Source organism: Microcaecilia unicolor, chromosome 1, assembly GCF_901765095.1.
Source record: "Microcaecilia unicolor chromosome 1, aMicUni1.1, whole genome shotgun sequence".
Classification (NCBI taxonomy): Eukaryota; Metazoa; Chordata; class Amphibia; order Gymnophiona; family Siphonopidae; genus Microcaecilia; species Microcaecilia unicolor.
The window spans coordinates 579,771,756-579,797,891 of record NC_044031.1 but is presented as its reverse complement, the minus strand read 5'-3'; the positions used below and the strand labels follow the sequence as shown (position 1 = coordinate 579,797,891).

At 40.5% G+C, this 26,136-nt stretch overlaps 1 protein-coding gene across 1 annotated transcript in view; it reads right to left on the bottom strand.

Annotated features, from left to right (window-relative positions):
• Window positions 1-5,600: 5,600 nt before the first annotated feature.
• The window catches only part of TBC1D31 (TBC1 domain family member 31), a 266,141-nt gene continuing 245,605 nt past the window's right edge, over window positions 5,601-26,136 (bottom strand). Inside the window, exons 19-21 of the mRNA XM_030218673.1 lie at window positions 18,318-18,450; window positions 7,680-7,790; window positions 5,601-5,892 (exon numbers count right to left, since the gene is read on the bottom strand). Coding sequence (XP_030074533.1) covers window positions 5,750-5,892; window positions 7,680-7,790; window positions 18,318-18,450 — 387 coding nt within the window. The 3' untranslated portion in view covers window positions 5,601-5,749. The remainder of the gene's footprint in view (window positions 5,893-7,679; window positions 7,791-18,317; window positions 18,451-26,136) is intronic.

The window sequence follows — 26,136 nt, the reverse complement described above, 5'->3', positions numbered from 1 at the left end:
TTCACTTGGTGATATAATTCAAAATTAGGTAGCCCCATTCCACCATTAATCTTTAGTTGATACAAAGTATGACGTCCCATTCTAGGGGTTTCTGTTTCCAAATATATGTAAATGCTTTTTTCCTTAAGGCCAAGAAAAAAGGTTGTGGAATAAAGAGCCCGATGTGGCCACGTTTCACCAAATAGGCTGCATCAGGGGTAAACATAAACCATGGACACACAAGACTTTGCCCTGGCAGTAAAACTGAGCATCTGAGATGACTGCAGCAGTTTCTTAGTCCTAGATGGCAGAGCAACAGCTTCATACTTCTGTGCAGGAGATGAGGATTTTTATCCAGTTTAAGTAATATTGCCACCGCAGTCAATCGCCATGAGTGAGGTAAAACTGTATCCATGTCAATAGAGTATAAACCCTAGTGAGTAATGGAGGCAGTATGCCTTTAAATTTTTAAATAAAATTTATTCCTAAATTCATCACAACCTGAACCTTTACCAACTGGGAAATGTTTAATGGTCTATAACTCCTTGTCAAGTAGAATAGGGGCAGAAGGAGTTTCGACTTCTGAGGGATTTAATACTGGGAGAGAAAAAAGTGCTAAAAAGGAGTCAATTAAGTCTATGGAAGGAGTAGCATCCCGAGTATAAAGCTGTTTATAAAAGGTTAAAAAAGCCCGCTGAATATCTACTTCTCTGGTACACCACTGACCCTGATCACCTAAAATTTTATACATGTAATTACGAGTAGCTTGTTGCTTGAACTTGTGAACCAGTATTTTACTCACCTTATTACTGAATTCAAAGTATTCTTGTTTAGTATGATTCAAACATTCATTGATAGTATGAAGCTCTAAATTATATAAGCCCAATCTAGCTTTATGTAAAGCTACCTGATGTCTGTGGGGAAACCCGCCCCGTTTACAGAGATGTTCCAGAGAATGGATTTTGTCTCGAAACTGCTGTTCCTTTTGGTGGGTGTCTTATTTATTTATTAATTTATTCAATTATTTTTACAAGTTGCAAAACATACTTGTTGAAACACAGAGATCATTTTACATTCAAGAAAAGAAAATAAACATGAGCCAAAAAGGATCATAAATGAAAATCATTTCTCTTCCTCAGACCACAATATATAATGGGGGGGGGGGGGGGGGGGGGGGGGGGAGGGGAGGGGGGGGGGTGGTGAAAATGATTAGGTCATTTAAGTAGAAACATTTAGGAAATTATCCAATTGTTAGTAGCTTAACACCTGACGTTTCCTTGTCTAAATTTATTATTATTATTTTAAATCTAGACTGAAAGCCCACCTCTTTGCTTTTGCTTTTTTTTTTTTTTTGCTCTTTGCTTTTGACTCGTAACCACTCGCCTCCACCTACCCTCCTCTCCTCCTTCCTGTACACATTAATTGATTTGATTTGCTTACTTTATTTTTTGTCTATTAGATTGTAAGCTCTTTGAGCAGGGACTGTCTTTCTTCTACGTTTGTGCAGCGCTGCGTACGCCTTGTAGCGCTATAGAAATGCTAAATAGTAGTAGTAGTAGTAACTGATTTGGATCATAGAATATATACTTATTACTCAAATATTTGACGACACATTTACAGGGATAAGCAAGCAGGAATGTAGCCCCCATCCCTCTCACTTTTTCCCTCAACAACAAAAATTGCCTTCTTCTTTCCTGTGTGATTCTAGTGACGTCAGGATAGATCCATATTTTTTTTTAACACAACATGGTTTCATTGAGTTCTTGAAGTTTGGTGGGTGTCTTTATGAACCTGGGCTTGCAGTGAGATCAAATGCTGTTGCATCACCACCTTCAAACATTCCCAGACAGTCAAGGGGGGCATAGAGGTGTCATTAAAATGTAAATAGTCTAATAAGTTCTGTTCTAATTGCAAGCTCACCGGGTCATCCAACAAAGCATCATTCAGACATCAGGGGACAGAAGCATGTCTGCAAGCGCTTAGCACTAAATGAGCTGTAATGGGAGCGTGGTAAGACCAGGTTTTAAGATGTATATCTATTCTACAGCATGGACATGCTTGCATAATGGGGAGTCTCCCAACCAAACATCCAATCTGAAGTAGGTGTCATATGTGGGAGAGTAAAAAGTATAATCTCTCTCATTGCCATGCACTCCCTGCATATATCATGCAGGCCCCATTGTTCCCCTCGCAGCTGAGTTATCTAGACTTGGGTTAAAAGTAATATTAAAATCTCGCCCTATATTTTTTGCCAAGATATCAGATATGAGAGCAAAAAATAGCCCTTGATTTTGGTTAGGGGCATAGAGAGTGAGAAGGGTTAGCACAAGCGCTCTAATCTCTAGTCTGCTATTGTGACAGAAATGGGAAGCAACTGCTTGCCGTGGGATTTGTAGAATGAAGTGTTGCCACAATTTGGGTTTCTGCCAGGTACTTGTGACCTGACTTGGCCACTGTTTGGAAAACAGGATACTGGGCTAGACCCAGTATGGCTACTCTTATGTAATTCTCAACTACCAGAAGGAGGAATCATCCCTCTTTATCTAAAATGCTCTTACTAATGTTCCTGAGGTGGGCATTGCTCAAAAGAATACCAACACCTGTCGTTTTGGGGCAGACATGATTGCAGGCTAGATACATTGCAGCATATTTTGCTGTATTAGTCAGTAAATACTTATGCTTTGTCAAAAGATTTGTCTCTTGGATAAAGAATACATCCGCCCTCAAGCGTGTAGCTTCTTTAAAAAAGCAGATGACGTTTTGTGTGGAATCATTTGAGGCGCTGAAGACCTTGCCCTCTTTATCTCAATTTAAAAACCTATTTTTTCTTGTGTTTTCTTCTCTACTCCCCTCTCTTTCCTAAAATATATTGTAGTTTCTCTCCTGCCCCTTTTGTGTCAGTATGTTTTGTTAGCTTATCATGTGTGCATTTTGTTTTCTTTATTTTCATTCTTCTCTTTCTGTTAGATTGTAAGCTGTCTAGACACATGTTTCATAGGTGGGACAGAAAGTCTCTAATAAACTTGAAACTTAGCATTAAGAGACATACAGGTCAATTCCAGAATAAGTCATCGAATATATTCAATAAGGGGCAGCATTACCAAACCTCCCATACACACGAAAGTCCCACAAATTCCTATGACCCAATCTGACCCGATAACAATAATGAACAACCCTCCACCCTCCAGAAGCCTGCAATTGAAGACAGAAATACATGCCCTAAGAGGGATGGACATATGGGAAAGGAAGAATCATACCTTGAGCCCTATTATACAATATAAGATAGTACTTCTTTATTATCCCAAGTTTGTTAAAGGACCCAATCACATAACCAGAACATAGCCAACCAAAAAATTTTTAACAAAGCAAATGTAAAGTCTCAGAACCAGGAGATCCAAGGTTCACTAAAGGACCTTTGATTCCACCAAGGATGATAACAATGTACTTGTCGTTAATTCTGCAAAATGAGACCTGTAGAAACTCCATGAAGCACTTCATGTTCACTTATCAGTGAATAAAAGTGAGCCCGATTCTTGGCGGGTCAGATGCCCCTTGTCTCAAGTGACCCACTGCCACTTGGGTTTCAGGGCGCTAGAGGTCCAGATCCAGGAACAGGGATCTTGTTTCTGACATAGTTTTCAGAACATGCAGTTTCCCTTCCAGGTAAAACGCTAATGCAAAAAAAATGTTGCCAGTGATATTTGAGGCCTTTATCCCTCTAATATTTGGTCAAAGGTCAACTCAGTCCAGCGGTGTAGAGTCAGCGCCGCTAAGTCTTGATAGACCTTGATGGATTAGGTATCCCAAATAATGTTTTGTTTTTTTTTGCTTGGGCCTTATATAATACAGCATGTTTAGTTTTATAATCCGTAAAACAGGCGATTATATCCCATGGAAGATTCGCCCTGGGGCGATTAGTGACTCGATGTGCCCTGTCAAATTTTTATGATCCAGGGGTATCGCCTGTTCTGCTGAGAAAAGAACGCTAGTCACTCTCTGGACCACTAGCTCACAGTTGTTATAATCTGTCATTTCAAGGACCCCTCAAATTTGAATATTAGAGTGGCGACTCTGATATTCTAAGTCCTCAATTTTATCTATTAGTAGGAGATGGGTTTAGAAAGACATTTCCAGTGTAATAATGGCCTCTTGTTGCTTTTCCAACCTAATTTCCAAGTCCTTCACCCTCTGGCCTAGCTCGCTAATCTGTTTGCAGAGATCCACAGCTAGCATGGTGAGCTCCTCCCACACTGCCTTGATATCTCATTTGATTTCATAGAGGTGCTCATGGAGCTCGGAGCTGTTATGGCCAATTGCTCCTGCTCTCGTTCGACACTCTGTGTTGGTATGAATGCAGGATCACCATCCACTGACGCCATCTTTGCTGCTGCCATGAAGGGAGGTTGCGATTGTGGTCCATAGGCAAATTCCTTGAGACTGGATCTCTGAAGATGTGACACTGACCCTCAGAAAGGCTACTCAAAAGTTATTTCCGGTTATGCTAGCGAGGACGCCAAATTCTTCAGGATGACTTGACTGATGATTTAAAATAGGGCATCCGGAGCTCAAAGATCAGGCATCCATCTTAGCTCATGACATCATTCCCCCCCCCCCCCCCCATATGATATATTTCTCTTTTAAATATATATTTTTTGACTCAGAACAATTGAAATTTTTCATAGATGCTAAGAGATTAAAGTTGCTATGTCAACGGGTGGGGGTAATAATAATGTAGGAGCATAGCTTAAATATTTGGAATAGTGTATGACTCTCTAGAGTTTAGCTCTTTGAGTTTTGATATCTTCTATATGTTCCCTTAGCTTCAGGGAATGTGTTTCCTTTGATTTTCATCATTTTCCTCATTTGTGGACTACATAGCACTATTATTTTCTTTTTAAATTATTGTGAATTAGTTTTCCTATTTCTATTTTAATTTTTCTGAAAGTGCTTTTCTATTTCAAGTTTAATGCTTGTTAAAATGTTTGAAATGTAATACATATATTAAAAAAAAACCCAAACAGTATTCAGACACTGTGGTTGGAGTTAAAACGCTTTCTGTAGCAGTCAAAATATCTGGTTATTCAGCACCACTATGCGGATAAGGCAGTCAGCACCTTTATTATCCAGATATTGGCAATATGCAGTCTGTTATCCAGATAACTTAGAATCGCCTTCTATCTGTTCAAAGTTATTCGGACAGCAGACTGCCCTGGTGATGCCCACACTCTGCCCAGGACTATCCGCACAGTGCAGAGGTGGTCTGTAAGGATCTGGTCAGCAGCACTTATCTGCTTTTGAATATTGACCCCTATGTTTTCAAATCTTCCCTGAATCTTACATAACCCTCCATATGCCTTCACTCTATAGGCACTGTATTCCACAGAAGAGTGACACAGCTGAGAAACCTCTTGCTGTAGTGTAGACTGTCATTTTCCATGTTGAAGGTATACTCAAAATAAAGTTTCTGCTACAAATGTATGGTTCTTATTGAACTAGTAGTGCTCTCCTATTTTAACTGGAATAAGGTAACAAGAAATTCTTGTAAATTTTTAGTCAAATTTTAATTAAAATAATAAAAAAAAATTAAAACAGACTAAATTTTATTTTTAATAGTACTCCATTTATCATGATATTGTTTATATTCACTTTCTGTACAAAATACGATCATTTCAAAAGTATATACTATAAATATAAAATCAATGCTGAATATTATTATATAAGAACTATTTCTCAGTGATTATCAGGAGTTTTTGCACTGTAGTATTGTCTATTAAGTCCACACTGTGTTTGAGAAGGGCACAGCATGAGATCTGTTAAGAGCCTGATTAGCAAGTTTCTGTCTCAGATCTCGGACTTCTGCCATCAGGGCACGTTCTTTGCAGTCCAGGTCTCCTCTTCTTCTATCTAAGGAAACTTATCAGAAAAACATGGAATTGATACATATGTAAAAAAACACCACATCAAATTTTAGATTTAATGTATTATTGGAAAAAAAATAAGCAGCAGTTATCTGTTGCTCAGTTCTATAGAACACACACTTTTGAGGTTATTTTAAAGGCATCTAAACATGTACACATACATAGAAATAGTGATTTTATCAAGCTGCTATTTGCATGAGTAGAACCTCCAAGGTACAGCGATTTAAAGGTGTGGTGGGGGCAAGGCTTGGATATACTTAAAAAATAGTTGTGTACTTCCCATTTTACGAAGGGAAGCCACATCTAAATTTAAAAAACATCCACACTGGCTTTCACACCTGCGCCAAGGCACGCACTAGTGCCAGCTCCCAGTTTAGACCTAGGATCTAGATGAAGGAGCAGGCACAAAGGTCAACAGAACAACCCTCCACCCTCCCCTGGGCTCCTACATATCTAGTGGGTGACAGAAACAATATCTAGTTGTTTCTGCCCCATCGGATGCCCGGGTCCAAATGGCATCTCTGACCCCCCTGACACACGTTAGGGTTGCCCAGCTCAAGTACAGCACTTCTAGGAGTGGAAGAAGAACCTAATGGTTATAAGCAGGGGGCTGAAAACCAGGGAAGCCTGTTTCACATTCCACAGGGCTCCCTGTGAGCTTGGACAAGTCATTTAACCTTTGAATTAGCTCAGGTACAAATAGATTGTAAGCTCTCCAAGGACAGGAAAATACCTACCGTACTTGAATGTAATCACCTACTGCTGCAAATTGGAAAAGGGTATGAGCTAAATACAAAATCCTTTCTCCTTCCTTGCCCTTATAATATTGAACTATGAGTTAGGAGAACTCACCAAATCCCCACTGACTTGGTATAACTCTGGCTAAGTCACTAGCTCTCTTTCAACTTTTCCATCTGCAGTTGATAATAATTATAATGAAAGCTTTAATACCCACTGTAAACAATAGCTACAGGCATGCTTCCAACTGTATGGGTAAAGGGTGACATAAATCAAAGTAAACAAAAAAAAAAGTAAATACAGAGAAAAAAAAACATTGTTGCAAACAGAAAATCAAAAAGATACACTACACATCAGTCTATGACAAATCCAAGCCCCAACAATCAAGTATCTCTCAAACTCCCCTAAACTGAACACCAGATTTGCAGTGAATTTAGTTTATAGGAAAAAAAGAATTTTAAATCCATATATAATTTTCAATGGCTGCAAGGACTGGACTTGTTGGTTATGGGGAGGTGTTTACGTTTGGTCTGTGTAATGTAAATTTGTCCCTTGCCTTTTATTTTGTATTTTATTTAGATACTGGGTTTTTTTAAATTATACTTTCGATTTGTACACTGGTACTCACCCTAAGTGCTCTAGTATTGGGTAAGTAAGGCATTTATATGAACTCACATTAAAAGATGTAACTACCTCGCAATCAGAAATAACTCCCACTTTCTTACCACTCTGACCCATTTATGATTTCTTAAACTTATATCCTGCCCTAAAACAAGCAAGTGCTCCAGGTAGAACACAGTAAGTAAACATTAAAATAGTCCTTCCCCACTATCATTGTAATGCATTCTAAGATTCACATCTATTTTCTGGCAATATCTTCTTCTCATTCTGTTCACACTTAAGGGAATTCTAACTCCCAAAAGCTCATCAAGAAACGTCTTGTCAGCCTAACAAAAAGTTATCACATTATTTTGTTTGAAAAACATTTTTCTCATTTTAAAGAGGAGGACTGCAATAAAGAGGAGAATGACTCAATTTGCTTACAGTGAGATGAGCAGTTAGATGAAGACACATCATTCAAGCAAACATTTTTGGTCTGTTGCTGTACTTCACTCCCGTCTTCCTGGTAGTCCAAAGCTTTGGGTGAAGACTCAGCTGTCAAAATGAAAAGTACCCTTGTGTGAAAATGAATAGCTTGTTGTACATTTTAAGTTACATGGATCAGACAATACTTTCAGCAATTATACTTCAGTTTCTGTTCTTTGAGTTGGACAATTTGACAACTTTAACCAATGCTTACATAAAGTTTCTCCTTTTAGCACTAGGCTATTGACTTAAAAAAAAAAGCCTTACAGAAAAGATCAGCTACTTTACAATGATACATATTTAAACCATATTTTGTCTAAAAGTAACCTTCATAGCACTCTACAGTTTTTGATCTTAGTTTTTTTCTTACTATCTTTGTATCTGAATCCTCCTTAAATACTACCAAATCACACATTTCACTACAAATTTTTATCTTGAGTATTTTCACTCACTTTGCATCTGGACTAGCTTGACACATACCAGTTCCATATTCCTTATTCAACTGTAATTCGCCTTCAATTTAGCCACCCATTTATCCATCCCAATGCTTTTGTCCTTCCAATCTGGTATCTCTACTGTCCTTACGTTAGCAGCTCTATTCACGATTTACACATATAAATGCTGGCCTTTATAAATGCATATCACATACACAATAGGCAGCCTGCTTCTGAGGCTCTACTTTCATCAGAACTGCTGAGCTCCTACACTCACTTTAAGCCTGCACTTTAGAACTGTTGAGCTCCCACTTTTACAGCACCTTACACTTTTATTAGAACTGCTGAGCTCCCGTTTTTACAGTAGCCTACACTTATTAGAGCAGCTGAGCTCCAATCTTCATTGTTTCCTAAGGCTTTCCTCAGCCATCATATACCATCTTTCACAACATAATTTCAAACAAGGCAGATGGTTGGTGACACCAGCAAGCACCTCCCACAATAGGCAGCCTGCTTCTGAGGCTCTACTTCCATCAGAACTACTGAGCTGCCACTCTCACTGTAAGCCTGCATTCCCATTACAACTGCTGAGCTGTCACTCTCACTGCAAGACTGCACTGACTTTAGAACTGTTGAGCTCCCACTTTACAGCAACCTACACATTTATTAGAACTGCCGAGGTCCCATTTTTACAGTAGCATACACTCTTATTAGAGCTGCTGAGCTCCTTCATTGTAGACGGTTGGTGACGCCAGAAAGCACCTCCCACAATAGGCAGCCTGCTTCTGAGGCGTCGCACATCAGGCATCACGCCGAAGGGGCATGCCAAAGGGGCATATCCCTTTGTGTGTCACTTTGAACTTTATCGAGGTGCAATCCCTCGGAAAGAGAAGGTCCCATATTCTAGTACCTAATAAGGTCTCCTATCCTCTTTGAACTCTAATACAACTACAGAAGCATCAAAATCCACTCTACACCCTCTAAACATCATTAGTATCTGCAGTTCAGAGCCCCAGTCCACCTAGGAGGCTATACCGGACCTTCCTTTACCACTGTATTGCAACATCAGAAGGTGCACCGAGTGGTTGATATCACCTCCCGCTCCAATTTGAATCTGCCTACAACTGCTGAGGCTTGCACCCCTTCGTGCGTAACTTTGGCAGTATCTTCAGAAGGACTCTGAACCAGAATTGTTAGTCGATACACTTTGTGAGCAATTTCGAGAGTAACTTGACAAATGCATTCCACTGACCTAAGAACTGACAGTCAACAATAGCAGAATATCAAAGTGCATCATTTCCTGCTACTTGAACTTGCACAGATGTCAACTATTTGTTAATTCATTTATGTATAACTAGTTTATCTAATACCACTCTATGTTCTCATTATTTGACTCCTCACTCTTAACTCGTCATTTTAACGCTGTAGTCTGACACAGACAGTATTTCTTACCAAGAATTGATAGATACCTTCTAACATCACTAGGAATCAACACTGTTTCTTCACCATCTTTACCTCACATTACATTATGCACAGTTACAAAAAAAAAAAAAAAATTAAATAATAAAATCACTTTTCTCAGTGCTGCATAATGAGTCTGCTAAAAATCTTGTCACACTGGTTATATTAAATACCCTTTCTATCAAGACACACAAGTCATTTCAAAGATGCTTTTGAATTCATCTATAATATCCCTGTGATATACACCCCTAGGCACTATCCATATGGGTTACCAACCAGATACCAAAATAATCCTTTTACTTTAGAATCTCAATACCTGATTCATAATTCTCAAACATCACACTTCACACTAAGTATCATAACAAAAAACTTTCAAAAACCTCATACAACAAATGCATACTCAATAAAGTCCCATTGTCAATTAATGATAAGTATTCCTACTTGCCCCTACCCATAGGTTATACCAATGCTCACTCAGTTATCAACAAAACCAAAATCATTAAAGGCTGGATAACTGAAGCTCAATTCGGTCTAGCCCTTATCTCTGAAACTTGGCTACGTGCAAAAGATGATCCAGCACACCTAGACATATGTCCACCTGGATATTCCATTCTTCATTTCCCCAGAGCAAAAAGAGACGAGGTGGCTTAGCTATTATTTATAAATCGTTCCTCAAGGTAAAAACTATTACTGAATTTCAATCCCCTAACCTACAAATTGTTGCCTGCTCTATAGAAGACGATTTCCTATCCAAATCTATCTACCTCCTATTACTATATCGTCCTCCCAATAACTGGAACCTGGCCAATGCCGAACTTACTGAATTTATATCTAACATATGTGTCAATAATGACAAGATCATTATGATTGGTGATATCAACTTACATCTTGAAAATGCTACTAATCAATTCCTTGATTTCCTTAATGTCTGGCAATTCTCACTCTTCAATGGAATGCCCTCCCACATCAAAGGACATCAGCTAGTTTTATTAGCAACCAAATTTACAGACCCTATTATCACATATCTGAACCACAATGGTCCCTGTATCTTGGTCAGATCATAGCAGCCTTTCTGTCAAGTTAAACTGGAAAGAATCCACCCATTCATCTAAGCCTACTAACATATCACATACCTTCAAAACCAGAGGCAAAACTGGCCCCTCAAAAATTTGGTCAAACAATTTGGTAACTTACTTTCCTCTAATCCATCTACTAATTTCATCCAACAATGGTACGACACTTGCAAAACTGTTCTAGACGAACTTGCACCAATTGCAAACAAATCCTGATCAAAAAAGAAGTATCTCCATGGTTTAACAAAGACTTCCTACTAATGAAATGTAAATGTAGAAGAAAGAATTTTGAATTAAAAACAAATTGAATGAACAATGGACTAATTGGGAAAAAACCTCCTAAAATTAAACAAGAGCATCAAGAGCATCATTATCAAAGCAAAAAACACTTTTATTCAAAAACTATAGGCGAAAAAACCCAGCTAATCCATGAAAGCTTTACACACTATTAAATAAGCTATTGAATACTCAACCTGAACTACTACAAACGAACCCATATTTTGAGCAGAAAATAGCTAAAATCAGACAAGAACTAAATAACTCCCTAACATCAATAGATCATTTTCTTAATCTATATGGATCCTTCACCACTATGCTCTCAAGCAGAATCTGGTCGGCCTTTCACCCACTTATAACTTATCAAGTCAAATGCACTCGTCACAAATATGTTAAATCAGAATGCCTACTTCATAACTGCCCTAGTTACCTTCTCAAATCAGCCCCTAATTTACTCATAAGCTATTTGCACTCAAACATAACTAATGCTATCTCAGTACCTATTCCCCCTTAAAATGGGAACATTATTTTGACTCCCATAAAGAATAATACCCAAACCAGCTTAAGTGTAGTCTCTAACTAAAGACCAGTGGCTTTAATCCCATTATTGGTAAAGGTAATAGAGAGGTTAGTCACATACCAACTAATGGACTATCTCCAACTTCACTCCATTTTACATAGCTCACAATCTGGTTTTAGACCTTCTCACAGTACTGAAACCATTCTCACCACCCTCCTAGCTAAATTTAGATGAAAACTTAGCTTTGGTAATAAAATATTAATAGTCCAATTTGATATGTCCAGTGCTTTTGACACTGTTGATCATAATATCTTTCTAAACATCCTTGACCATTACGGAATCTGTGGAGCTGTGTTAAAATGGTTCTCAGGCTTCCTAAGGTCTACATCATATCAAGTGAAACAATCGGGTACAATTTCATCAGCATGGTCCCCTGTTTGTGGAGTGCCCTAGGGCTGTCCAATATCCCCCATCCTATTTAACATCATGTTGATTCCATTAGAAATTTACTGGAGAAAAATGTTCTCCTAACATTCATTTATGCAGATGATGTTACCATCTATATTCCATTCACTAAAGAAATAAATGAAATTACTCATATCATCAGATTAGGTATCTCTCTAATGGAATCTTGGGCATCCAATTTAAAATTAAAATTGAACACTGATAAAACTAAATTCTTAATAGTTACTACTCCTCATCACGCTATAAACTTTAAATCATTTACCACTGAGAACATCACATATCCCCTCAACTCAACTATGAAAATCTTAGGAGTCACAATTGATCAATTCCTTACTCTAGATAACCAAATTTCCAAAGTGGTCTCAAGTGTCTTCAATTCATTATAGAAATTGGAAAGATTAAGTTCATTCTTCGCAAAATCAGTCTTCTGTGCCCTACAAAACAAAATCCATACTGCTAACTTTTCATATCAAGGCACTAAAATTTGGAACTCCTTATCTAAAACATCAAATGCACCAATGATTATTTGTTATTCCAAAGTCTATTGAAAACTCACTTCCTCAGTCTAGCCTTGAAGGAAATAAGTACTCTTCTCAAATAATCTCATGGCATTAATTTTTATCTCATCTCACCTCCCACTACTCCTTTGTATCACAGTTAATCCTAGTCCTTATCTTTTTTTCTCGATATTTCAATTATCTAGCTTAAATTACTAGGGGCCCTATTTACTAAGCCACGATGTAGGCACACTAACATTTTAGCGCCCGCTAATGAGAGAGACACCCATTATATTCCTATGGGTGTCTCTTGTGTTAGCACGCACTAAAAAGTTTACGCACCTACAGCGAGGCTTAGTAAACGGGTCCTAAATATTTAATTACACTTGCTCCTAACTCAAGTTTTACTGGTCTAACATTATAAGATGTAGTTTACTTTCTGTTAATATATTTTGAACAGATTCATGCTTTTCTAATTGTTATGTCAGCCACACTGAACCTGAGTTTTACTCGGACTAATGTGGGATATAAATGTCATAAATAAATAAATAAGATACACATGTAAAATTATATAAATTGCAAGGGGGCGAGACTTGGGAGGGTCAAAAATCTATGTATGTATTCCTTGTTTCATAAATGAAAACAAATGTATGTGGGACAATTTGCACATCAAGATTTATACCTACATAAGTACACACACGTTTTTCAAAAGTGCACATTTAGGCCAGTCATTTGTAGAAAGAATTAAGGGAGGTATTTTCCTCCACCTCCCACTGTATTTTTCCCCTCCAAATTAGAATTAAATGATGATCACAGCCTCTGTGTCTAATTAATGGTGTTAATAAGTGTAGATTTTACAGCTGTAGCGAATAGCATATTTTACTATTCAGCTGAATATGAATAATGAAAAATATTATTTGGCTGAATACAAATAATGGGTATTGAGCTTTAACATAAATAATAAAAGAAGCAACATGAAATTAGAGATCAAGTGTTTATTTCAATAAGATTTAGCACAGAAGAGCCCTGGATTATTCATATTTGAATTTAAATCGCTATTCGGTCGACTATAAATAATGTATTTGGGGAACTATTTGGAGCCCTAGTAGATTTGCAAAATGTCTGACATACATGTGTGTTGACACTTAACATCTGCGAGTTGGTATTTCATAACTTACATGTGTAGGTAGCTCTGTTTTCCGTTGATTTTTTTTTTTTTTACATTTAAATTGTAAAATGAATTCTCTTATGCCACACATGTTTCCACACACATGTACATTCCTGTATCTATGATTTTCATTAGAATATGAAGTTTATCAAATAAGACTGAACTTATTTTAAAACAGGCTCTACATCAGCAGATCCTGTTCTAAAATACTACCAGAAATGTACAAGTCCTGATATAGATGTATCAATTTTAGAAAAACAAAGTGGGAAGTAGACCAATGACTTCAGGATGTCGAGACTATGGTGGTATAAAGAAGAATAAACTTTATTGTAGACTCGACACAGTACTGTGTTTCGGCCACACGCCTGCCTCAAGAGTGAAATTAGTGGAGCAGCGTCGCCAAGTGAGCACGTTTCTAAGCAAATGAGTCCGCTGTTGTCGTCATCTGGGTTTTGTGTGTGTAAAACCTTACACGGACGACAAACCACTGGAGTGGAGGAGTGGCCTAGTGGTTAGGGTGGTGGACTTTGGTCCTGGGGAACTGAGGAACTGAGTTCGATTCCTGCTTCTGGCACAGGCAGCTCCTTGTGACTCTGGGCAAGTCACTTAACCCTCCATTGCCCCATGTAAGCTGCACTGAGCCTGCCATGAGTGGGAAAGCATGGGGTACAAATGTAACAAAACAAACCCTCCTACCGTCTTCATTCAGCTTCCACGACTAGACTACAGCTGTACGGGCAAAGACCTGAGGAACGAGCCCATCTTCAAATCCTTGTTCAAAGCCCACCTCTTCAATGTCATCTTCGGCACCTAACCACTTCACCTCTATTCAGGAAATCTTGACTGCCCCAACTTGACATTTCACCTTTAGATTGTCAGCTCCTTCGAGCAGGGACTGTCCTTCTTTGTTAAACTGTACAGCGCTGCATAACCCTAGTAGCGCTCTAGAAATGTTAAGTAGTAGTAGTACACTGGGCAGGGCTGGGCACCGCCATTTTGCGGCGTCGCAGGAAGAGGAGGGAGGCAGGCTACCCTCCCTTCTCCAACACACAAGGTAGGGGGGACTGGACCACCAGGGACCCCTTGCTGGGGGATTAGGGGGGGCTGGAGACCCAACGGATCTCCAGCCCTCCCTGAACCTGGGGGGGGGGGGGAATCATCAGGGGGACCGGAGATCCAGCAGACCTCCAGCCCCCTGTCGCTGGGGGGGCGGGGGGGGGGGGGGTTGGTTGGTCGCCCACTAGGCCACCAGGGACCTTTTGCTGGTGGAGGTAGACGGGCTGGAGACCCACCGGATCTCCAGCCCTCCCTGAACCTGGGGGGGGGGGGGGATCGTCGGGGGGACCAGAGGTCCACCGGACCTCCAGCCCCCTGTCGCTGGCAGGTTTGCTGTTGGGGGGAATGGGGGCCTGCCAGCATGCTGGACAGGGCTCACCATTCCTCCCCAATGATCTGCAAACCCTAACGCCAGCTTGAAGCTGGCAAAGGGTTTGCCATGGCCAGTGACCCAATCTTTGGTGCGCTGGCTGCTGATCATTGGGGATGAATATGTTTAGCCCTGTTTAGCATGCATTTGCATGCTAGTTGCGTTCAGAGCCCTCAAGTGTGTTGTTTCACGCGCTCGAGGGCTCTGATCATGGGGCGTTAGCAAACGCTGGCGCTAGTATGGCGCTAACAGCCTCTAGCGCCGCCGTTTGCTTCTGATCATCCCCCTATAGGCTAGCAGTTAAGGGACTATTCTAGAGTTTACCATCAGTTTATCATCAGTGTAGAGCAGAGCCGATAGTCACAGGAAATCCCAGTTTACAGTAAGAGCCTATGGACTGCCAATTTCATAAGGACTTCTGTGGGGATAATGATATCTTTTCTTCCAAGGACACCAAATTTACCTCCTTTGTTGTTTGAATGGGAAACAACACTGGAGAGCTAGTGACAGCAGGAGGCTGGAGGAAACCAATTATCTTGGTTTGCCCAGACACCAGGGAGGAAGCCGCCAGAGGACATTGCCAACACTCCTTTCCTTTTGAGGGGGAACACTCTGAGGTTAACATATCAAAAGAAAATTCTAAAGAGAGCTATGTCTCAATTCCAGCAGAGGCTACCATATTGCACCAACCTCATCATCTAAACCCATTTCAAATTCAACTATGTTAATTGTCTTTTAACCACATTGCTTAACAACAAATCACACAGCTTAATCATGCACTGAAAGAAAAAAATATTTTCTCTAATTTATTTTAAAATTTCTATTAGTTTCCTGAAATGTGTCCTACACTTAGTACTATATGAGTGTGAACAACCATTGCATGAGTACCTGTTCCAGCCCAATTATGATTCTACAGATTTCTACTGTACCTCCTCTTAGCTGTCACTTCTACAAGCTCAAGAGCTTCAACCTGTTTAGTCTTTCTTCACAGGAAAGTTGTTCCATCCACTTTGTCATTTTGTTGCCCTTCTCTGTACTTTTCTAGTTCCACTACACCTTTTCTGAGATGTGGTGACCAAAACTGTGTACAATATTTAAGATGAAATTAATTTGGATCAATACAGAGGCATTCCAATGCTCTCTGGTTTTTTCTCAATTCCTTTCTTAAAAATTCCTAATATTCTATTTGCTTTCTTGACCACTACTGTATACTGTCCATAAGGATGCCAAGATCCTCATCCTAAGTGGTAATCCCTAAAATGGAACCCAACATTGTGTACTTAGGACTATTCTTCCCCTATATGAATCACTTTGCACTGGTTTACATTAAACTTAATCTGCTACTTAGAAATCCAATCCACCTGTCTTGCAAGGTCTTCCTCCAACTACTCATAATTCACATTTGGTTTCACAACATTCAATACACTTGTATTTTCTGCAAATTGCATTAAAACATTTTTATTTATAACTTTGACAGATTACAACTATCTGGCACACAATTGTTCCTTCTGTGCACCAGCTTTACAATAGTCAACATTTTTAACAGATCACATTCCCCCTACATTTCCTACTCCTTAACCAGAAACTACAATGCTAAAGTATCCCTCCATCACCATATCTCCCTCTTTCCTCTGCCCCACCCCTTCTGAGGGCCCCCCACCACCACACCTAAGCCAAAACAGCAGTCATTCTGTGCTGCCCAGTCTCAGCCTGTAGAGGACCAGAGAAATTCATCATGTAAATATATTGCTTTCAGCTATTAAACATTGAGGACAACAGCTAGACTCCTTTCCTTTCAAGGACCAGTTCACACACAGGTCCCAGAGTTGGTCCAACTTGTGGACATATCCCTTTTGAGAACTGTCAGCCTGCTATTGGAAATCAGAAAGACCTGAAAGTTCTATAGCGCTACTAGATGTACACAGCGCTGTGTACACACTGGACTCGAAGAGACAGTCCCTGCTCAACAGAGCTTACAATCTAATTAGGACAGACAAACAGGACAAATAAGGGATAAGGGAATTACTAAGGTGGGAATGATAAAACATGGGTACTGAACAAGTGAGTAACGGTTAGGAGTTAAAAGCAGCATCAAAAAGGTGGGCTTTTAGCCTAGATCTGAAGGTGGACAGAGATGGAGCTTGACATACCGGCTCAGAAAGTCTATTCCAGGCATATGGTGCAGCAAGATAAAAGGAATGGAGTCTGGAGTTAGCAGTGGAGGAGAAGGGTACAGATAAGAGAGATTTACCCAGTGAACAGAGTTCCCGGGAAGGAGTGCAAGGAGAGAGAGAAGAGTGGAGAGGTATTGATGAGATGAGTAAATGCACTTGTAAGTCAATAAGAGGAGTTTGAACTGTATGAGGAAATGGATAGGGAGCCAATGAAGTGACTTGAATATTGCTAGTTAATATAAAACAGCAGAATGAAAAGTTAACAGCACACTTAGATGCAGAAGCGGAGGTATTGGGCAGAAAACAAAAGGAAGTAATACTGCCCTTGCATGGGTTACTAATGAAATCCCATCTTGTTTAGTGTGCTTTGCTGTGGACAACCCAGAATACCAAACACACATTGTCATGTCTCTAGATACATGCCTTGAGCCTTCACAGGAAGGAAGAGAGCTATGCAGATTTGATCTTATTTCTCTTAGATGATCTTCACAAATTAGTACATACTTTTATAAAACATTACAATAATCAATTCATGAGAGCATATTTGGGTCTTCCTAAAAGTTTTAACAAAGCTCCAGTTTCAAAATTTAGCTGCCAAGATCAGCCTAGGCAAACAGATTTGAAAGAGTGATTCTGCAACTTCAACTTTTGCACTCATTGTTGTTTGTAGCGTTAGTTGAATTCAAGTTAATGTGTCTTTCTTTAAAATATTACATAGAACATGTTCTTATTATTTACTGACATCTATTATTATAGCCAAATTATTGTGGCTTTCACTCATTGTTAAAAAAAAATCAAGCTCCGCCATCTGCGAGTAGTGTTCAGAAAAACCAACCTGCAACCAATTATTTTCATTTGTTGCCTCAATTATTTGGAACTCCCTTCCTATGGCATTGAAGACAGAATAAGATTACTTATGGTTCAGGAAGCTCTTAAAATCTCTCTTATTTCTGAAGTATGTTATGAGTTTTAGAATGGTATCATTGTTTTATATTTTTACTTTTTATTGTTTTATGTAATTTTCTTTTGTAAACCATTTAGAGCTTTTGTTTTAAAAGGAATATAAATATGTTATGTTACCACATAGTGTAAATGCACTCACTTTCTTCCACGTTCTGAAGTTCCTCTGCATCAATCATTCTGTTGTCTAAAATCTTCTTTTTATATGCATTAGAAACTGTGGCTCCATGCTTCTCAGTCTCCAGCTCAGTTCTTTTCTTGTCAACATCTGTCCACTAAGCAAAGAAAATCCTATTCAACTTTTTTCTAAACTTCATTTTGGAAATGGCTTACAGTTTTTCACATTATACAGCTTACTTAACTTTCATACCTGTGCCATCACTGTGAAAACAGAGATCAAACACTATTTCCTAATGATAAAAATGTAGGTACTTCCATCCATTGCTCGTCACTCTACACAAGGTAGTCTACAATTACCATCTTAACTTCATGTCATGTTGCTTATCTCAAATATAGAAGAAGCCAAAACAAGAGAAGCAATGGTTTTGAATAAGCACCTCTCTATTTGCAACCATGTCATATATGAAAAGACAAGACATACAAAAAAAAAAAAAAGACCACATAACTATAGGAAATGGAAGGATGTGAAATATAAATAATAATAATAAAAAAAAATAAACACTTGTTTCTTCTATGTCCCTGGAACTTAACTGAGAACACTCCTATAGGCCACTCTTTTTAAGGGGTCACTTACTAATACCTGCATAAATGCAGTTATCATGCATTATTTGCCATAGGCCCACTGCATAATACTAGGTCCTGTGGGAAGTTATGAGGTCTTTTTACTAAACTGCGCTACATGCAAAGCCTGTGCAGTAAATGCAGGGGTGAGCATTTCATCTAGCATAAATGGCACACAGTTAACCAATAACCACCATGTTACATGCCCGGGCCAACAGCGTTGGTCCTCCAAATGAGACCATGGTTACCCCTCTACAGGATAGCTTTCCGCAACAGCACTGTCCTCAACCCCCTCCAATTCAACAACTGACCCTCCTGATCAGACCCTGAACCCCCGATCTATCTACTGAACCCTGATGCAACAATATTGCCCCCTTACAGAAGCCCTACCCACCACAGCCTGACATCCTCCTCTCCCCTAGGGCTCTCTTAGGGATCAGCATTGACAGAGCAGCAAGTCCTGGGTGCAGTGATCCTTCTGTGCTGCAGCCCAGGTTGGCACCAATGACCTCTAGTGCTAGTCACAGTACTACTGCTAAAGGTCATCTTATGACCCATAGCAGCAGTACCGCAAGACTGCTGCTAGGTGTCATCCATGAAATTTTAGATTCAGATGCCAATCTGGGTGGCAACAGCGCACTGTGCTAATGGTGTCACTAAGTTGAGCTGTAATCTTAGCAGCTGTAATATCAGCAATTTTGACAACTAGAATGTTATACTGACCCATTTGCTAGCTGTCAGAGACAGCCACACCTCTGCTCACCCATGTTATGCCCATCATCTGCTCACTCTTGTGTTAGGCAGCTAATTTGTGATTTTTACTGTGATGAATGCCTTTTTAGCACTAATGTCAACCATGCAGTAAACCCCATATTAGCTACTTAATACAGCTTAGTTAAAGGGCCCCTTTATTCTTTGAAGCTATTTGTACATATTGTTAAAAAAAATTACTTCTCCCTCTTTTTTTTTTAAGTAGCCTAAAAAAAAGAGGAAGAAATCATGTATATAAAGATAATTTAAATACACTAAGAAACTAAATATAATACGCCTCTTTAGGGGGGAATAAGGAACAATCTCTGAGGCAGGGTAATATGTAACAGTTTATGATCAACAACATAGTGCTAAGACAACTCAGGGACGAATTGACCATTTGGGCAACCAGGCAGTGCCCGAGGGCCCAGAGGCTCTAGGGGGCTCAGAGGCTCTGCCCGGATGCACGCCACACACTACAGCCCCCCTCGGTCCTACCTTTAAAGGCGCGCTGCTGGTGATCTTGTGACCTCTGCGGGGGGAACATGTTCTTTCCTGCCCATTGTGCTGCCGCTATTCCCCCTGCCCAGCATCACCGTACTTTAAAAATGGTGGCCGAGACTCACTATGGAAGTATTGTGAGACTGTTGAGACCCATGAGACTACAGCGAGAAGTCTCAGCTGCCATTCTGAAAACACGATGGCGCCAGCAGGCGGAGGAATAATGGCAATGCAGGAGGCAGGAAAGAACATGCTTCCCTTCCCCTACACAGACTACTAGAACACCAGGGTCCCTCGGTGGGGGGGGGGGGAGGGGGCGACGGCTGTGATGGTAGGGGAGGCAGCAGCTCGGCAGTAGGGGGGTGTCGGGAAGCAGCTGGGCAGTGGGGGGCCCAGACCACTCTCAGTCCACCCTGAGACAACAGGATACTGTTTGCTAATCTATTATACTCGCTCACTGGGAATCACTCCTGCCCCAACTAGACAACTAGGGCTTCTAAGGGAGGCCCAGGGAGGGCCTATGGGTAGTCAGAGTGTGGCGCAGTGGTTGTCGCTTTTGGTCGGGGGAGGGGGCTCTGTTTCAGCTGAAAGTGCATTTTTGGCTGAAACCAAAACATGGCCAGATCAGAGTTTCGCGCTGTTTTCAACGCTGAAGCTGAATTCAGTTGGTCTCTAGCCTCTACTAACCCCTGCTGGCACTGGCCCTGGCCCCAGGGGACTACTGTCAGCTGAGTCATATTAAATCAAGACCCGTGGGTCAAGTCTTGGGTCAGTGGAGAAACAACCCCTGCCTCCAAACTATCAGAGTAAAAGTCCATAGATCAGTCATGGAAAGATCCCAATGGCTAAGAACTCAACTACAGGATCACAGACTGTATGTCAGGGAGTCGCCGGACCTGCTGCACCAGTATGATCTGCACCATCTGTTGAAGGCAGAGAAATACTAGCAAGTCCAGGCTGCAACATTCCATATATTGGTGATGTCACTGGAAAGCACAGGGTTTTTGCCTCCATCTGCTAGTAGAGGACCATAACCCAGCAGTTTGAACTGGTCTAACAGGATAAGAAAACTTTCCATAGTGAACCAAAACTCAGTTACAAACTGAGAAAGGGAAAATCCATCTCTGGGTGACAAATGAGTGAAAAAACGCTGTGGGGAGTTCAGAGCGTTAGTGGCTGTGCAGTGAGTTCTGAGAAAGCTGTTCAATGTTTGCACCATTGGATGACATCAATTTTTGTGGCTGCTCCAGCTTGCTGGTGGATGGAGAATCCATTTTACAAAGAAAGTTTGCATTTGAAAATTTGCTTGCAGATCAAACTGCCTGTAGAGTTTTAAAAAATTTGATGTCCCCATTCATCCCCCAAACTATGGGCCTTTCCTAAGCAACAAGTTACCAAGAAGATACCCTCAAAATCACAGGAACAACGTCTATAACAGCAAAAGACGCTTTATTTCTAAACTTCTATAAAGATTTATTAAAATGCATATATACCACCTTTACAGCATCTAAGTTTGTTCATAGCAGTTTACAGAAGATCACACTCATAACAAACAAAAACACAATCTCAAACAAAAAAATCCAGCACTTCAATCGTCTCGTAACTCATCATCCAGGATATAAATTAAATCTTACATAGGCGCTGACTCCGTGGGTGCTCGAGCACCCCCAATATTTTGCAACCTGCCGTCACTAACCCAACCAGAACGCGTCGTTGGAAGTTCCGGTTCCAACCTCAGCCCTCACCTACCCGCCCTCTTCTCCCACAACAGCCCTCCTTGCCTTCCTGCCGCCCAGCGTTTAAAAGTCATTTTACCTGAAGTTGCGGCGGCAGTGAAAGGAGCTCGCCTTCAGCCTTCCCTTCTCTCTCAGTGTCCTGTTTCCACGAGGGCGGGATGCTGAGAGAGAAGGGAAGGCTGAAGGCGAGCCTGCTCCTTTCACTGCTGCTGTGACTTCAAGTAAAATAACTTTTAAACGCTGGGCGGCAGAAAGGTGAAGAGGGCTGTTGTGGGAGAAGAGGGCGGGCACAGGCAGGTTGGGCTGGGGTTGGAACTGGAACTCGAGGAGGGGGGGGCTTAAAGGAGGGGCAGGTGGGGTTTGGGGCAAGTCACTGGACATGGATGGGAGGGCAGAGAAGAATCGCTGGACATGGAGGGGAGGGCAGGGGAGAGAGGAGAGTTGCTGTACATGGATGGATGGAGGGGAGGGCAGGGGAGAGAGGAGAGTTGCTGTACATGGATGGAGGGGAGGGCAGAAGAGTTGCTGTACATGGATGGAGGGGAGGGCATGAGAAATGCTGGACATGGATGGAGGAGAGGGAAGACAGGAAGGAGATGCACATGGATAGAGGGGAGGAGTTCTGGACATGGATGGAGGGAAGAGAAGACACAGTAAGGAGATGCACATGGATGGAGTGGAGGGAGAGAGGAGAAATGCTGGATATGGCATGGAGAAAAGACAGAAGAAGTAGATGCACATGGAGGGGAGAGGAGAAATGTTGGACATTAATGGAGGGGAGGGAAGACAGAGGAGGAGATGCACATGGATGGAGGGGTGAGAGGAGAAATGCTGGACATGGATGAAGGGGAGGGAAGAGAGGAAGTGAGATGAACAGGGGTGGAGAGAGAGGAGAAATGCTGGACATGGATGGAGGGGAAAGAGGAAAAATGCTGGACATGGATGGAGGAGAGGAAGGAGATGCATACTGACGGAGATGAGGGAAAGGGAAAAGAGGAGAAAAACTACACATGGATGGAGAAAATAGATGCTGGGTGGGAGAGAGGGGGTAGACGCTGGATAGAGACGGGGGAGAATTAAAATCGAGGAAAGAAACAAGAGACTGGGACCCACACAATTAGAAACAGTAAACGGCCAGACAACAAAGATAGGAAAAAATGAATTTTATTTTTAGTTTAGGATAAAGTAGTGTGGTAGCTGTGTTAATAAATACAGAAAATGGAAATAAGGTAATATCTTTATTGGACTGGTGCAGGTTGCAGGCAGCCTATCACACTGACGCTGCCCAGGTGAAGACTGCAGCAGACAGGATTTTAAGGTAACCCCCCCCATCCCCCGGGGGGGGGGGGGGGGGGGGGGAATGCACCCCTTGTAAAAAAAAAAAAAAAAAAAAAAAAAAAAAAAAAGTCAGCACCACCAATCATTTTGAAAAGTTGGCTCCTATGAAATCTTACCTTCTGAGTTTGCAAGTCCTCATCTATCTTTCTTCCTATCAGATTCCAAAACATCTGATCTTCCAGATTAGCCTTTCTGCGACTGGAATCCGATTCTGCTGTTATTTCTTGTGTTACGCTTTCCTGGTCTTTAGCAAGTTGCTGTGAAAGTTTTCCATAAAATGTCATTATTAAGTTAGCATCCTGAGATTTGATGACCTACTGCCTCGACCTATCTGGCAATGTATGGGTTAACTCCTGCATACTTAAATGCATATCTTTCTTTCTTAAATGATATTACTTTTAGATCTACTAGGAACCAATTTTTTTTTTTACTAAAGTTTCCTTCATTTTGCCAAGTTAGGGCAAAGAGGATTTTTCTACTTTTTCTTATCAAGATGCACAATTTTGGAATGCTCTTCCTTCTTTTCTTATATGGATTTGTGGTTCTCTTCAGTTCAGGAAATTGCTTAAGACATTTCTTTTTAAGAAATTTTACTAAATTAGAATCTTGACTTTTTTTTTTACAAATAATGTTGTATATATATATATATATATATATATATTTTTTTTTAATACTGTAATTCCTGAAACTTGCTGTTATCCACAGCAAACTTTACGGTGTTTTGCAGGATATAAGACAGTAGTTATAAATACTACTACTACTATGTTAAATAAGTTTACAGACAATTACATACTTCAGACAATTCAGCAGCATCAACCTATGCTTTGAATACTAAGCTGTGAAACTTAAGACTCTTTCAAGTCGCCAAGTCTCACTTCTCTAACACAATGCAAATTTTTTCAGTACGTCACTAAGGGGGTCCTTTATTAAGGTGCGCTAAAAATGAGCTGGCACGAAACGCTGAGATGCCCATTAAACTCCTACGGGCATCTGTGTTTTTAGCGTGAACTAAAACGCTAGTTCACCTTAGTAAAGGACCTCCTAAATCTAGTTCTCTTCCATTCTCACTGGTATTTCTTCACTTAGGGCCCACCGCGGGGTGGGGTATTTTATCTCCCCAAGGGGTGGGGAACTCTGTTGAAACAATCAAGAGAATCACAAAATAAAAAAAATAAATAAATAAAATTCCAGAGTTTTCCAGCGTGGTTAGATAAACTTTGAACCCAACACACTGATCTTATTTATAACCCATGCTGAGCCTCTGATTAACCTTGAGTGTTTAAGTTGGTCCTCTCCGCCTACTTATTGGGCAAGCAAAATGCAGATAACAAACATGGAAATCTACTTTCTCAAAAGCAATATAAGGAAAATAATATACTTGAGTGTTTAAGTTGGTCCTCTCTGTCTACCTTTTCATGGACACTTGAAGCAAATTCAGTTCCAGAGGAAAATGATGGGAAGGTTAAAATCACTACTGCAGAGTGAACTCTAGATGGCTCAAAAGCAGTGCTGAAAACTCCGTTTTGGATGAAATTTTAGCTCCCAACTTTGGCTCACCAAGAGAAGTTTCAGGCTTGGATTTTTCACTAGGTAGTTGCCTAATGGCACCACAGTGAAAGGGGCTCCTCCATCTTTGCTCCAATATCACTTTCTTTCAGGCATTGACAACTCTAGCAACATAATCCAATTGGACCCAGGTTATTCAAGGTAAAAGAACAGTTTGGTGGCATTCAGTACACTGTAGAATTGCCATGAATTTAAGGCATACTTTGAGTTTACCTGCTTACTTTCTGGGGAAGGGGGCAAAGGGTAAGGAATAAGTACATAAGTATTACCATATTGGGACAGACCGAAGGTCCATCAAACCCAGCACCCTGTTTCCAACAGTGGCCAATCCAGCTCACAAGTACCTGGCAAGATCCCAAAACAGTACAATACATGTTATGCTGCTTACCCTATAAATAAGCAGTGGTTTTTCCCCAAGTCCATTTTAATAATGGTCTATGGACTTTTCTGTTAGGAAGCTATCCAAAACTTTTTTTAAACCTGCTAAGCTAACTGCTTTTACTACATTCTGTGGCAACGAATTCCAGAGTTTAATTACACGTTGACTGAAGAAATATTTTCTCTGATTTGTTTTAAATTTACTACTTTGTAGCTTCATTGTGTGCCCCTAGTCCTAGCATTTTTGAAAAGAGGAAACAACCAATTCATGTCTACCCATTCCACTCCACTCATCATTTTACAGACGTCTATCATATCTCCCCTCAGCCATCTCTTCTCCAAGCTAAAGAGCCCTAGCCACTTTAGCCTTTCCTCATAGGGAAGTCATCCCATCCCCTTATCATTTTCATCTCCCTTCTCTGTACCTTTTCTAATTCCACGATATCTTTTTTTGAGATGTGGTGACCAGAACTGCACACAATAGTCAAGGTGTGGTCGAACCATGGAGCGATACAAAGGCATTATAACGTCCTCATTTTGTTTTCCATTCTTTTCCTAATAATATCTAACATTCTATTTGCTTTCTTAGCTGCCACCGCACACTGAGCAGAGGATTTCAAAGTATCATCAACGACAATGCTGAGATCCCTTCCTTGGGCAGTGACTCCTAACGTAGAACTTTGCATTACGTAGCTATAGTTCGTGTTCCTCTTTCCCACATGTATCACTTTGCACTTGCTCACATTAAACGTCATCTGCCATTTAGACGCCCAGTCTCCCAGTCTCGTGAGGTCCTCTTGTAATTTTTCACAATCCTCTTGCGATTTAACAACTTTGAATAACTTTGTGTCGTCAGCAAATTTAATTACCTCACTAGTTACTCTCATCTTTAGATCATTTATAAATATGTTAAAAAGTAGCAGTCTCAGCACAGACCCCTGGGAACCCCAC